The following is a 15,858-nucleotide window of genomic DNA, read 5'->3' on the forward strand; positions in this document are numbered from 1 at the left end:
GTTTTAGAGCAGTGAAGAAGAATTTATTTCCAGGAAAACTGTCATTGTACTACTTAAAAATATAAAAAAATAAATCATGTGGTATCAGATCTGTGCATAGACTCAAGTCCTTGCCGGTACCCGATCCAGCATTTAAGGCAGTATTGGGAGCATTTCTCGATACTGGGGGGTTGGGTTAAAAAAATTAAAACAATTGTGAATGGTTTTTTTTTTGAGGGCATGTTTTTTTTTCTGTCCATATCATCTGCCTTGTTACACATATTTAAGGATGAGCCTCTTTGAGTGACAGGCATTCTGCCAATAGTGTCCTGTGCTTCTCATTCAGATCCACCCCTCGCTCCTCCACCGCACCAGCCTCTTGCCCAAATACGGTCACTTCTGGATCCAAAAGAAACAAGATGGCGAGGGCCGAAATGTGCACATGGGCGATGTTTTCCTTGTAGGCTTTCTCCAGGAAGACCCTTTCTGACAAGAATCTATTGATTTTAACCCAAACAACAACTTTTTTCCGAACCCTAACCAAGGAATCCCTTTCTGGTTGAAAGCCCTCGAGGAAAATTTCTCCCAGCTGCGCCGAAGTGCCAAACTTGAGAGCCCGGTCTCACTGCGAAGTTGTCAAAAATCTGGCACTTGAGCAGTGACTGAGCAGTGACAGAAACCAACAAAAAAAGGTGTCCTTTAACGTCAGCATGATACGTGGCCCGTTGCTGTTGTAGTTTAATGGCGCCCGGTGGCGTCAGGGGGAAACACGGCGGAACAAGGATGAACGTTAAAGCGCCGAAAGTCCGACTGGGGCAGGTGGGAGGGTTGGTGGATGGGTCCAACAAACACCGACTTTCACCCGAGAGAGCGGTGCTCGCGTCCCGTAAGATTCTAATGCCAAAACCTGTTCTTTCTTCCTAAACCCAACCACATGCGTTTGTTGTTGAAGGGAAAAAAAGTCAGTTTGCATTGTTGTACCAACATAGTGCTTTTATTTTGAAAGAGACTGTATGTAAACGTTAAATTTCCTGTGAAAACAGAAGTTTATTTTGAAAACAGACAATGCATGTAACAGGCAGACACGGCGTCCCAGAACGTCAACAACCAACACACCCAGGGTACCTTGAACGTCTTATGTGGACGTGGAAAGTCCATGACCAACTGTCAATATGTGACAAGGTCGGAGTGAGAATGTGTTGAACTTGAGGCTTCAGAATCGGAGTCCACAAATCGACGGGGACATCACAGTAGCTTGGTCCAGTGGTTTTACAATTTGTATTGTCCAATACACAAGTTCAGGCATCAGAATTGGTATCAGGGGAACATCTCTAAATTGAACCACTGGCTACGGTCCAGGACCAAAACCTCACACAGTAATAAGTTTCTTCTCAACTGCCGCTGAACGGCCTCGTCATCAAAGCCCAACAAAGCCCTTTCTGACAGAAATCTATTCATTTTAACCTCAACCACAACTTTTTTCCCTAACCTTAACCAAGCGATCCCGTTCTGGTAGAAAGCCCTTGAGGAAAACTTCTGCCATCTGTGCCGAAGTACCAAACTTGAGGCTTCAGAATGGGAGTCCACAAATCACAGGGCGACATCACGGTAGCTTGGTCCAGTGTTTTTACAGCGTATGGTTGCCAGACAATGATAGCAATCATTTCACATTCATACAGGGTTAGTAGTATACAGCTGTATTTTTAGGGGGCATGGTATTGGATCGGTACTCGGTATCGTCCAATACACAAATTCAGTGGTATTGGAACATCTCCAGATTGAACCACTGGCTGCGGTCCAGGACCAAAACCTTGCACAGTAACAAGTTTCTTCCCAACTGCAGCTGAACGGTCTCGTCAACAAAGCCCAGGACCCCCACCGACACAGACTAGACTGTTGCAGAACTCCTACATATTTTTCTTACTATGCTTATTGTTATGCACCAAAACCCCAAGACAAATTTCTTTTATGCGAAAACCCACTTGACAATAAACCTTGTACGCTTCTGAATTTGTGCCCTTGAATTACTTAATTTGTGCAGGGGTGGTGGGGGGGTTGCCTTTTTGTAACTGAACCACTTCCTATTAAAATATCTGTGCGTGCCAACCAGCATAGCTGTCTGGCCAGTAGGAAAGACGAACGCTATCCTCAGGTCCTGCTGGGGCAAGATAAAGACAGACAGGCTCATTGTGGATGTCCTCTTACTGTCCCGTTTGGTTTTTTAAAAGTCGATAGTGTTGTGACATTCCCTGTTTGTCCTGTTGTTGACGTCCCTCTCTTGTTGTCAGGAGCCTGGGGGCTTTAGTGTTTGCTAAGCTGCAGAACTTCCCTCCCACTCTTCCTCTATCTCTCCCTCCACTATCAATTATATTAACAGCAGCCTGAAGCTTCCTCCTAGCATGTTGCCCCATGTTGTGACAGGAAACCTTTGTGCTGTTACTTTATGGCCTCTTGCTACATTATCGCGCTGCACTGGTAATAGAGCTTACTCTCTATTCTACTCCAGGCTTTGCCCCGCCATCCAATTTGTCTTTCCAACACTAGACATTTTTTTCTGGTGACAATGAAGCATTTTTATGGCCGTGCTGATGTCATCACATTTCTGTTTGTCTCTCATCTCCCGGGGCACAGCTTACAGGAAAATGAATTATACAACACAATGGAAAGGATGGATGTTCCGCAGTCATCTTGAGGCCAATTTGCCCTAACATGACTTGGCTTGTGTTTCCATCGAGCTATACAACCGAACGACCTGCCAGCATCCTCTAAGAATTATGTTTTCCTGTTTCTGCCACTCATGTTAATTATGTATTACCACTAAGAAGCTGGTAGAGTCATGTGGTACGTCAGCTTTGCCCTTAATTGGCACAAAGTCCAGAAATAGCACATGAAGCATTCCTACGCTTAATTGTTAGTCATATACGCGCCCCTATGCATTGTATAACCAAACACCATGTGAATCCACTGGAGAGACACGGCCTTAAATCATTCATTGATTTAAGTGAGGAGCTCAGGCAGAAATGCGTTGGACAGGCAGTACTCATGCAGGCAGCCGGGGCTCTGAGCTCCCCACAGGGATTGTGGAGAGCGACTGGTGTTGCACGTCTCCATTTGCATGGACTGTGTGTTGTCTGCATTTTAAATATTTAGTCAGATCTTATTTGCTGGAATTTGATTCACAATAAAGCATATGCTAATCTTATGTGTGTCTTTACACAATATACACACAAGTCCATAGGCACATTAAAAGTGGTGTGATTACGCTGTAAAACTAACATCAGCTGCACAGTAAATTATATATTTTTATGGTTTAAATACAGTTTTTAAACATGCACATATCATGACTGTCAAATATAAATCTAAGCAGGATGTATTTACTGTTGATAATGTCAGATCCACCCACTTCTTGTACAGTGTATATAAACTATCTGTTACATTAATTATTTCACATTTTATTCCAGCGCCCTTTGCACTGTGCACCAGTGCACTATTGTCCCACTGTTTACAAATGTCATTGTTGATTTTTGTTGTACAAAAATATGCTATAAATATTTAAAAATAAAGTAAATATACATGTGGAAAGACCTCTAATTGCACTCACTGGTTTCTGTAGGCTGTTTCAGGTATTTTGTAGCTATGTCATCATTTTTATGCCAATGTTTTTTTCCTCCACATTTTTTAAATTCATTTTTTAAAATGTTGTTATTGTTATGTATCTGTCCTTCACAGCAGTTACAGTTTTTACTATTTTTCATTGTTGTTTATAATTCTTGATAGACATTACTGCTACTTATTTATTTTTATGGACTTTTTTCATAATTTTATTGTGATTTCTAATGTATATTTGTCCCCTTCTAGACCACTGAATGTGAACTTAGGGCATTGCTGTAAAAGAGCTTAATGCTCAGTCTAGTTTTCCCTGACAGCTGGACTTTTGACTGATTTGATTGATTGTATGTCAGGGTGTATTTTAGCTGGACTTCTTAATTTTTTTGTAGTTGCCCCTGTTTTATATCAACGTTCTTTTGAGTTTTTCCTTGTAGTAATTTGATTTTGTGTTCTTTTTGTGTTTTATATTGCTTGTTTTGGATTTGCATATTTTGATTTTGTATTTTTGTCCTATGTTGTCCAACTGATGTTACTGCCTGTCCTGGCCAGGACACTCTTGAAAGAGAGATTTTTTAAAATATATTATATTATATTATATTATATTATATTATATTATATTATATTGTTTGCTTTTTTGAAGGATTCCAGGTTTGAGGTTTTTAATTTGAAGGGGTGTCGCTGCCGGCGGAAGTGGCGGATGTGTGTCATGGCTGCAGGTCTGAACCACTAGCCAAACTTTCGTTTTCCTCAGGAAACCTCGTGATTATGGCGACGTTTTTCGGTGAAGTTTTGTCGGTGTATTCTCGGGCCGTGGAGGAAGATGAAGACGAGCTCGATGAAAACGAAGAAGATGAAGAAATCCGCAGAGAGCTGGAGGAAAAGAGGTAAATAATGTTAGCATGCTAACGTTAGCATGGAGACAGGGAGTCAGAAAGCGTGGAAATATTAGATTAATTAACGCTCAATAAAGATTTAGAAATTACTTTTAATACGTGAAATTATATGTGGCCTTCATCTTTATATTTCCCTTTGTTAATATCTCCCGCCACTCTTTGAAATAACGTTAATTAGCATCTGAGGTAGCTAGCTAACATGACACATGATATTTGAGTAACGTTAACACTTTAACGCCCATCCCTATTATTACATTATTACACCACCTAACATACTATAATGTAGTTATAGATACAGAGATATTTTTTTAAAAATCATTTTTAAAAATCATTTTATTTATATCTTTATTTTTTCCAATCTGTTTATTATGTTCCATGAGTACAAAGAGGAATAAGACATTAATGAATTAAGATAGACATTGTTATTGGAAGAAAATAAAAACAAAGTTAAAGTTAAAAATTTAGAAAAAGGCAGGAGAAGAATAAAAAGAAAACCCAAAGTAAATTAATTATATGATAATGATGTAATAAAATTAATAGCAACAATGGATATATATATATTTTTTATTTTATTTATTTCTCTGTTTTTTTCCAATCTGTAAAAAGGACATACATCTGTCATAAAAGCAAAGTTAACAAATAAGAAAAGGTAGGAGAAGAATAAATTAGAAATAAATAAAATAATTATATGATAATCATATCAATGATCATGTAATAAGAGTAGTTGACATTTTTATCTTTAATTTTTATTATTATTTTTTATGATTTTGTTAATTTGTTTCTTCTTTTTTACAATCCGTTTTTTTCCTTGTGGTGTATAAGAGGATAATGACAAAGTATTATGAGAGACAATTTTAATTAGTAGTTAAAAAAAAAAGTTAAAAAAAGAAAGAAAAGAAATTAATGTGAAAGACCAAAATAAATTCATTATATGATAATGTAACTCATAGCAACAATGGTAGGTAATCATTTTATTTTATCTTTTATTATTTTATTTTATTTTTTTCCAAAACAATATTCTCCTCAGCATGTATAAAAATGAATTATATGATATTGATGAAATGAAACTAATAGCAACAATGGTCGATTTTTTGTTTGTTTTATTTATTTATTTTTTTCAGTGTGTGCAAAGATAATATTACAGATGATTAAAAAAAAGCAAAGTTAAAAAATAAGAAAAGGCAGTAGAAAATAATCAAGAACAACCAAAGTAAATTAATTATATGACAATAAAATTAACAGCAACAATGGTAGATATGTTTTATTTTATTATTTACTATTATAATTTATTTTATTATTATTTTTTCCAATCAGTTTAGTCTTTTCGAAGAGGACATCACAGAGGATTGAGGCAGCAAATCCCGTTAGAAAAAAATAAAAGTGAGGAAGTTAAAAACAAGAAAAGTCAGGAGGAAAATAAACAAGAAAGACCAACGTGAATAAAATAAATGATAATGATATAATAAAACTAACGACAGCAATGGCAGTAAAACACACACACACACACACACCAGGAAATGAAAAAGACAAAAACCGAGACCAAGTAATGGATCTGTGTTATTACAAGTTTTACAGCATTTGTCAGCAAAGACATACATTCAGTTGCCAGTTAATTAGGTACACTCAGTTTGAACTAATACAGTCTAACGCAACAGTATTGCAGTAAATCCTACCTGTTATAATGTTATAATGTTGTAGTTGTAGTTGAAGCTGATTTAGAGTGTTGATGCATCTTTACTTTCATTTTTGGGGCAGCGGTTTGTGCTGCTATAATGACGGGTGTTTCCATTTTTTTGTCCACCCCTTTTACGACAGGTATAATACAAGAAATACCTCTCTGTATAATGCAGGACAGCTCAACAGGACCACAAACTACGATCATAAAGTGATCATAAAGTTGAATTAGCACCTCTTCTGAATGTAAAAGGCACGTCACAGTTATTTAAAAGAGTTTCACCTTAAGGCCGTCATCATGGCAGTTGATAAAGTACTTCAGTGGTGCATATTTCCAAATAAAGTTACAGTTGAATGATCACACACAGTGAACCCTGAGCTTTATGGGCCTCGGGTTGCACGGTTGGCAGTCCTGTCTTGACTGCAGCTGTCAAATATTTTTATATAGTGGAGTGAAAAATATAATATTTCCACCTGAATTGTTGTGGAGTAGAAGTACAAAGAAGCATAACATGAACAAGTGCAGATACCTCAAAATGCTCCTACTTAATGTTTGAGCAAATGTGCACCACTGTTTAGGGGAGGGTGTTCTGGTTATTGTGGTCAAGAAGATTAATTTAAGTAGACAGAGGTTGTGTTAACATTAAAGTTTGAGTAAAAACCTGAGAAATAAGACCATAACAATGTTGGTAAGGTGAACAGTGCTGAAGAAACCTGTTTGCAAAAAATTCATTCAAGGACGTAATGGTGTTATTTTCAGGCACCTGCTACCCCAATGGATTCAATACATATTTTAGGTGCACAGTGTTTTTCCACAACTGTTCTTTCTTCTCTAACGCACGTCTTTTATCAGGGAGGTTCATTTGCACTGGAGCCCTGACGTCTCCGAGTCGCTGAAGTCCGGAAACAAGTTGCAGTGTTCAGACTTCATCCTCGCTGTGGGACACAACGCTTCCAGTAAGTGGCTGCTTCCAGTGTCGCAACTCTCCTGTGTGCTACATTACCGGTGATGAGACACACCAAACTGACATCAGAGAACTAGCAGCGATGAAAGCCAACTGTTGCGTTGCCTCACGTCGCCTGTGTCTCAGCCAAAAAAGTTGCACATGAATTACGGCTGCTCAGGGCTGCTGGTTAAAATTGAAATCCTGATTATGCAAACGATTATGCGACGCACGTGATGGCTTATATTGTTTACACGACGGCATGTCATTTCTGTCTCTACATGGTCGCACGTTTACAATTCTCCTCTGCTCTCTGTATCACGCACAGAGGAGTTCGGACCCGATGCGCACACACACACAGACACGTGTGCAACCTCTTTCGCTCTCCCTCTGCCATTTTCCGCACGCTGTTTTTGAAATCTTCCGCGATCACCTGCCCCTCGCATTATTCGTAGTTCACCTACTTGACTGGCTCGTGGAGTGAATAGAGGAGAGGAGGGAAGGGGCGGTATTGCGGATGCACGGCTTCTGTAGAAGACAAAATAACATCTCCAGACCTCAAAATCGCAATCACGATCACCAGACGATTAAGTGCGCAGCATTAACATGAACACACTGCAAAGTTTATAACAATTGGCCAACCAGCATGTATGATCTGCACCTGCGTGAGATAAAGGATGAATAACTCAACACCAGCAGGTGTCAGTAGTCTGTAGTTAGTTAGCCTAGTTGGCCATTTAGCACATTAACAATACAACGCTGAAAGAACAGAAAATACTTACTGTGCATCACTGAACAATAACACAAACTGCCAGGAAACATTTCTGCTAAAGAGCTCAAAGAGCCAATCAGAGTGATTTTATTCACTTACAGGCTCCACTGTCTCTGACGCTGATTTAACATGCTGAATCGACTGAAAAAAAAAAAGCCAACGAGGGGCAACAGTGCAGGACACACTGACCGTGGGCTTAGTGTGTCAGGGCCTTAACACCCAATATCTTAGATTAAATAAACTCCTCCTGCTGTGACATCACTCACAGTATATCTGGACAATTTTCGGGCTCCATCTGTCAGACTTCGCTCGCTCGCTGTATGTTAGGAAGACGTGTTATAGTCTAAAACCTTAACATATTCAGTTTACCTTCACATACATCAAATTAAAGCAGAAAATCCTCACAGTTGAGAAGTTGGAACAATTGAATTTTTGAATCCATGAATGCAGTAAAGAGCACATAGCACACACAACATTTAATGTGGACAGGACAACATTAAATGCAATAAAGTACATTGTGAATACTCATAAGAATAAAGATAGGTAAGTGTGGAGAAATAAATTGCATAGTAATAAACTGATAAATCAGCAAAATGATGATGTGGATAACAATTAAAATTTGTTTCAGAGTTTATTAAAAACACATTTGCAGGATAATAAAGTAGTGGTCATACAGTAAGTGTCCATGCTGTGTATGAGCCCTCATCATGTGGATGGCAGCAAAGTGTTAAAAAATCTAACAGCTTGTGGGAAAAAGCTGTTGCAGAACCTTGTGGAACGGGTTCTGATGCTGTGGAACCTTTTGGCTGATGCCAGAGGGGTGAACAGACGGAGGGGTCTTTTACAGTTGCAAAGGCTCTGCGTGTGCACCGCCTCTTGGATGGTGGGAAGAGAAACCCCAATGATCCTCTCTGCAGCTCTAACAATTCGTTGCAGGGTCTTTCACTCACATGTTTTGTTGTTTCAATATCATACTGTGATGCAGCTGGTCAGGAGACGTTCCACAGTGCCTCTGTAGAACATGGCGAGGACAGGCGGCGGTAAGCTGGCTCTCTTCAGTCTTCAAAGGAAGTGGAGGCGTTGTTGAGCTTTTCACACAGCTAAGACAGCTAAGAGACCAAGGCCGTGGTTTCAGTTTCAGAAAGCAGGCTCAACAAACTCTGTGCCTAATCCCGATCTCCGAGCTGACGGAGCCTGAGCTAGGAAACTCTGAGTTTTCGGTTCCACAACAGGTGATCAGAATTAGCTCAATCAGCTCTGAGTTTGTTCAGCCTGAGGGAAGCTCGTTCACGGTGAGCACCACAAGCCATCATCAGTGGAGTGCAGGTAACATGATTCTCAGTGGCAGAAAGTGGAGTTAAAAGCAGAGCCACTTGTTTCAGCCCAACTGAATTTTATTGACCGTGAATAAAGACTTTGAACATGTCTTCAAATAACCCCAAAACATCTAATGCTGCAGCTAAACAGCGTGAGTTGTCATGGGAAAATGATGTTATATAATGTGATGCGTTAATGCGTCTAATATACAGAGAATATAGAACATTTTTATATCTTAACAGTGTTCATGTATTTTAATATCATTTGCTATGTCCTCTTATTCAGCTGTAATCGGATGGAGCCCAAACACACTGGGCAGCAACTCAACATCAAACACAAAGATATTGTACAGACTGGTAAAAGTTTTGCTTATACTAATATCATTCTGTCAATAAAAGGCTGAGGTTAATTGAATCGCTGTGAAATGACTTCCAATTCACGTAATCTCCTTTATGCTCAGATGGAGCTATTATGGGATGTTGAGTCCCATAAATGAGCCAGTTACACCGTGGAATCTTTGAATATATGAAAAGTATTCATGAATCACTGCGTCATGTGTTCACGTAGATTAATTTCTTATTAACACTGACAAACCTGCAGTTCTGTGGAATTCCTCTTTGATGATCCGTTCTGATTTATGTTCAGGGAAAACCACAAAAACAGGCAAAAGTCTTTTCAGAGCCAGAGACACTTTTCTTACGGCCCGACACACCGCTGCCTCGCTAATGTGTTCAGTGTCTGTGATTTTATGAAGAAAAGAATCAAAGAGCAATGCATAAAATTTGCTCCGATGATAATGTAAATCCACAATGTGTAATATTTGATACATGTGGGTGGAACAGATTGTTAGATAAATGATAGAGTGTGAGGTGAAACTGTATCTTTCATATAGACACTCCTCCGGGAACGATAAGACGTCCAAACTGGGTCTAATCACCTTCTCCTGATGCTACAGCCTCTGAATAAATTGTCCCTCACAACTTTTGTGGTGGTATTCAATACATTGCATCATACTCTTATTTTGAAAGGTTGGTAACAAGAAGTAGTTTGAGCTGAAGTTCTGTATCTTGTGTTGTCGGCTGTGGAAAAGTTTTGTCAATTATAATGTTGTTCAGCATTAAAGCAGCTCGACGTTACACTTAATATCTGTTGCAGTAAATCCTTAAAACAGAACACAACAACTTTATTCACACAAGGACACGCCATGTCTCTCCTTCCTGCTTCATGCTCAGTGAGCCAGTAGGTTTGCTTCACTGAGTATGTTGCCATAGTAACTGACTCAGGGTTACGCTGAACTGAGATGAGTGAAACGGAAAACTCAGAGTTTCATCAGAGTTTTCACTAATCCTGCTTTCTGAAATAGTGCCCAGGGGTCTCATTTATAAACATTGCGTACGCTGTAACAAGCCTTGAAAGGGCCGTACGCCACTTCCCGCACAAAAGCTGCGATCTATAGAAACTTTGACCCGTGCTTACAGACATTTTGGAGATGGGACATTGGCGACACAGATGGTGAGGTGGAAGCCTGATTGTAGAAATTTTTGGCTTTTGTCCGTACCTACAATTACAGCATGGATCCTACGCATAGATTTGTAAATGAGACCCGAGGTGAGGTCGTCAGAGATGTTCACATCCTGGAACTTAGTAGTCCTGACCCTCTCCACTGTGCAGCTGTTTATGGACAGCAAGAGTGATCATACGCCATCCTCCTAAAAGTCCACCACTATCTCTTCTGTTTAACGATCATCAATTATCAAAACAGTTGCCAATTAATTTTCTGTCAGATGATCAATCTATGAATTGTATCAGCTCTAAATGAAAGTAGTTACACCTGTCCCGATGTCTGCTGTGAGAAGAGGTGTGTAATTTTAGTGTCGGTCTGTCTCCACAGGGTGTCTGTCAGCGTACGTCCTCACCTCTGAAAACTGGGACGCAGTGGGGCATGCATCCGTGTGGAACGAGAGGAGCGGGGCTGTAACTGGGCAAACCAGCGAGGAGTCGGCGTGCGTTTTCTACCGACACAAGGACAACCCATCAGTGAGTGACACACTGAGCAGAGCAGCGTGTGTTTGTGCTGTTTGATTAATGCCTCAGAAAGCACCTGTTGTAAACTTCAATAATAATCGTTCAGTTTAATGAGTTTGCTCCTGATCGTCTATGTAAATTGTTTGTTTATTTCCTTGTGTAATTCGAGCACATCGTAATGGCTGTACACAGTTTATTGTGAAGCTACAAACAGACGACACATCAAAGCAAGCCTGAATTAATTGGAGCATCATAAGGAATGCAGATGCTTCTGATGACAATAAGAATTAATCATAGAAACAGTAATAGTTTGTTGAAGCACTTTATATAATGCATGAATCCTCTCACATCATGTCGTAATGAAGCTGTTTCAAGAATAAAATGAAACCTCACTTCAGTTACAGAAGTTGAAAAAGTAGTCTGTGACATCCAGAATTAATGAGCCGTAATCTGCCGTCTCCTCCACAAACTGTCAGAACACAGAGTTATAACCGACCAGTCTGGTGTGTGTGGTTATTTTCTATCAGCCTGGTGTCGTTTGCACGTGATTTAATCAAGATAAACATAGTTAACGGCTGTGTGTGAAGCGTCACATTTATCACACGTTCCTGTTCTGCTGCCTTCAGACAGCTGCAGGGTTTTAATGAGCGGAAGGAGAAGATTTTCATTCAGTGTGAAGCAGCTGTGAACAACACATACTGCAACACCTGTCAGCTATTAATGTACAGATCACTGATGGACTCAAATTCCCGTTATCATAACCTCAATGTTTAATGATGATTTAAAAGCATCTATAGGTTGGAGAGTGTGTGTCTCTGTGTATTTTGTGCACGTTTGCCTGTATTGACTCAGGGTGTAACAGTACATTGAGTTGGATCACGTCTGTGTCATCATTGTCATCTCAGAAATCATATCGTCACAGACTTTGTGATATCAGCAAATATTGTAACCTTGTCCAAAGAATCGATATAATATTGTATCGTGATGAACCTATTATTGACAGTGGACAGTAGAAAGGTGACTCAGAGTCAAGGGGGATATACACTCACTGGCCTTTTCATTAGGTACACCTGTTCAACTGCTCATTATCTCAAATTTCTAATCGACAAATCACGTGGCAGCGGCTCAATGCATTTAGTCACGTAGACATGGTGAAGACGAGCTGCTGAAGTTCAAACGGAGCATCAGAATGATGAAGAAAGGTGATTTAAGTGACTTTGAACGTGTCATGGTTGTTGGTGCAAGACGGGCTGGTCTGAGTATTTACTGGGATTTTCACACACACAACCATCTCTAGGGTTTACAGAGGATGGTCCCAAAAAGAGAAAATATCCAGTGAGCCAAAATGCCTTGTTGATGCCAGAGGTCAGAGGAGAATGGCCAGACTGGTTCAAGATGATAGAAAGGCAACAGGAAGTCAAATAAGCACTGGTTCCAACCAAGGTGTGCAGAAGACCATCTCTGAAGCAACAACACCTTGTCCAACCTTGAAGCAGATGGGCTACAGCAGCAGAAGACCACACCAGGTGCCACTCCTGTCAGCTAACAACAGGAAACTGAGGCTACAATTCACACGGGTTTTCTCACCAAAACTGGACAATAGAAGATTGGAAAAACCACATCCACATGGAAGCATGGATCCATCCTGCCTTGTATCAACGGTTCAGGCTGCTGCTGGTGGTGTAATGGTGTGGGGGAGATTTTCTTAGTACCAACTGAGCATGGTTTAAACACCACAGCCTACCTGAGTATTGTTGCTGACCGTGTCCATCCCTTTATGACCACAGTGTACCCATCTTCTGATGGCTACTTCCAGCAGGATAACGCACCATGTCACAAAGCTCAAATCATCTCAAACTGGTTTCTTGAACATGACAATGAGTTCACTGTACTCCAATGGCCTCCACAGTCACCAGATCTCAGTCCAATAGAGCACCTTTGGGATGTGGTGGAACGGGAGAGTCTCATCATGGATGTGCAGCCGACAAATCTGCAGCAACTGTGTGATGTCATCATGTCAATATAGACCAAAATCTCTGAGGAATGTTTCCAGCGCCTTTAGGGTTGGGTACCGAAACTCTGTACTTTTTGTACTTAGATTCACGTTACTTAAAATGAATCGGTGCCAAATTTCGGTACCTGAGGTGGAGGTGGAGCGAGAGCGCATGACTCGCACCTCAGACTCAGCAACAATGGCGAGCCGAAAGTGGTCCAAAGTCTGGCTGCACTTCACGCCAGTCGACGGAGACAGTGCTCGCTGCAATATTTGCGACGCAATGTGCAAGGCAGGCGGGGGAAACACTTCCAATTTAAGGAATTGTATTTATTTCTATTTAAATCTTTTTATTGAATTTTCAAAATAAATGCATGTGAATACTGAATTCCAGATACTGGTACCGGTACTGTATTGGTTCAATTATGAACGGTACCCAACCCTAAGCATCTTGTTGAATCTAACAAGTCAAGAAATTCCTGAAAAATGTATTAGTAAAATTAGAAAAACTGTTTTTCTACGGCCTGAGAGAATTTTTGGAAAAGTTTTGAATATACATTATTTCTGCCACTTTAAAATGACAGCTCCATTTTGATAAATGCCTTTTTCCTGGACTCCTCTCTCCTCGTGTCTCTTCTCTGCCTCCTCTGCTTGCATCTCAGGTGGGAAGGACTAAGAAGCAAGGAGAGGAGGAGAGGAAAGGAATCAAGGATGTACAAACTGTGAAATGAGAACATTTTCATGTGTTAGTTTTTACTTTTTAATTTGTCATCCATCTGTATTATCAGTCTTTCCTGTCTTTAAGTGACACCTGTATGTTTCACACAAAGTTAAGCATGTCTTTAATCTATGACAGTTGCTTAAAATGTCTGGTGTTTCTTTCTTTGAAGGTTTTGGTTTGCCAGGTGACTTGCTACATAGCTGAGGACCAGCTTTTCCAGTGGACAGAAAAGGTACGTTTATACAGCAGAACCATGTCGATGGCTCTGTGATGAAAATGGGTTGTTATGCAGAGAAATTCAGGGCATTTTTCGGGGTGATCACAGTGGTGAAGGTGATGTTGTGTGTCTCTGTCTCTCGTAGGTGTTTGACTGTCTGCAGCACAGACAGCTGAATGTGACGGTGCTGTCAGACAGCTCTGTGGCTGAGTACAAAACAGCAGACTATGTGTGCAGTAGCTCCGCTCCCTTCCTGCGCTCTCTCCACACCAGTGCCTTCAGTGGTCAGCCTGTCTGCAGGTCACTGGAGCAGCCCAACATAGTCACTGGACTTCCAGCTGCAGGTATTTTCCACACTTCAAATTTCTGTGTTTCAGGCGTCTGAAAACTCATATTAGCCCCTTAAACACTGCCTGTTCACGGCAGGAATATTGTGCTGTTATGCCACCTCCCTGTTCTATAAGACACGATCCCGGAGTGGAGGGACAGAGTTGTCTCACCTTTAAGCTGCCACGTGAGGTAGTAACAGTGCTGAAACGTTGTCTGTATAAACAAGACAGCAGGAAGGATGGTATCATGGGCAAGATGGGTACGACGTTTTGACGTGCTATGTGTGCGACCCACTGTGGGTGATTAAAAAAGCAGCTGTTAGCAGCTAACTCAAAGAAGAAGAACAGCAGCTGAAAATATCTGCAAATTGGGAAAAACGAGGATTATTATTCTGCAACTGAAGCCTGTAGATCTTTTACTAAGCACACCACAACAAAAGGCAGCAGATGGCATCAAACCAAAAGCCTCTTTTACACTGCCTGTTCATGGCAGGAGTATCGTCTTGTTATGTCGCCTTACTGTTCTGTATAAAAAGTACAAGTGTGGAATGAGGGGACAGAGTTGTCTCACCTTTAAGGCGGCATCGGAGATAGTAATAGACAGCACCGAAACAAGGTCTGTATAAACGGGACAGCTGGCAGGATGGCATCATGGACGGCACAGGTGTAACATTTTGACGACATGTAATGCCTGCAACCCACTGCAGGAGATTTTAAAAAGTAGATGATAGCAGTTAGCAGCTAACTCAAAGCAGAGAAACACCAGCTGTAAATGTCCGCAAACTGGGAAAACAATGAGGTCCAGGAGCTCTTTACCCTCTGAGCAGAGGACGAGATCAACCGCCATATAACAGAGACGGTAAATGTTCGTAATTGTCATGTTAATGCCATTGTTACTGTTCATGAAGCGCTGCTGACATGTATGTTATATGTCACACAAGAGGCCGACACTGTTGTGTTACATGTCATGCCTCTTTTGCTTCCGTGATGCCGGCATGCTGTCTAAAATCACACACTAGAGCAACATGATGCCGCCGTTGTTTGCTTCTGTGTAAAAATGCAAAGGCAGCATAAAGGAGGGACTTTTTAGCGTCTCTATAGCGCCTTCTCTGTGTAAAAAGGATTATTAATTGGGATCCATCGGCCAGGCTTTTTCTTTTGTATTCATTCATTCATTTTCCGTACCTGCTTATCCTGGTCCATTGGATGAGAGGCAGGGTTCATCCTGGACAGGTCACCAGACTATCACAGGGCTGACACATAGAGACATACAACCATTCACACTCACATTCACACCTACGGACAATTTAGAGTCACCAATTAACCTGCATGTCTTAGGACTGTGGGAGGAAGCTGGAGCACCTGGAGGAAACCCACACTGACAC

The 15,858-nt window shown here is 40.8% G+C and overlaps 1 protein-coding gene across 1 annotated transcript in view; it reads left to right on the forward strand.

The window, feature by feature from the left end:
- Positions 1-4,264: 4,264 nt before the first annotated feature.
- psmg1 (proteasome (prosome, macropain) assembly chaperone 1) overlaps positions 4,265-15,858 on the forward strand; it is a 15,642-nt gene continuing 4,048 nt past the window's right edge. The window contains exons 1-5 of the mRNA XM_050041473.1: positions 4,265-4,472; positions 7,009-7,112; positions 11,080-11,225; positions 14,097-14,159; positions 14,290-14,488. Coding sequence (XP_049897430.1) covers positions 4,354-4,472; positions 7,009-7,112; positions 11,080-11,225; positions 14,097-14,159; positions 14,290-14,488 — 631 coding nt within the window. The 5' untranslated portion in view covers positions 4,265-4,353. The remainder of the gene's footprint in view (positions 4,473-7,008; positions 7,113-11,079; positions 11,226-14,096; positions 14,160-14,289; positions 14,489-15,858) is intronic.

This window comes from Epinephelus moara, chromosome 3 (assembly GCF_006386435.1).
Source record: "Epinephelus moara isolate mb chromosome 3, YSFRI_EMoa_1.0, whole genome shotgun sequence".
In the NCBI taxonomy this organism is placed as follows: Eukaryota; Metazoa; Chordata; class Actinopteri; order Perciformes; family Serranidae; genus Epinephelus; species Epinephelus moara.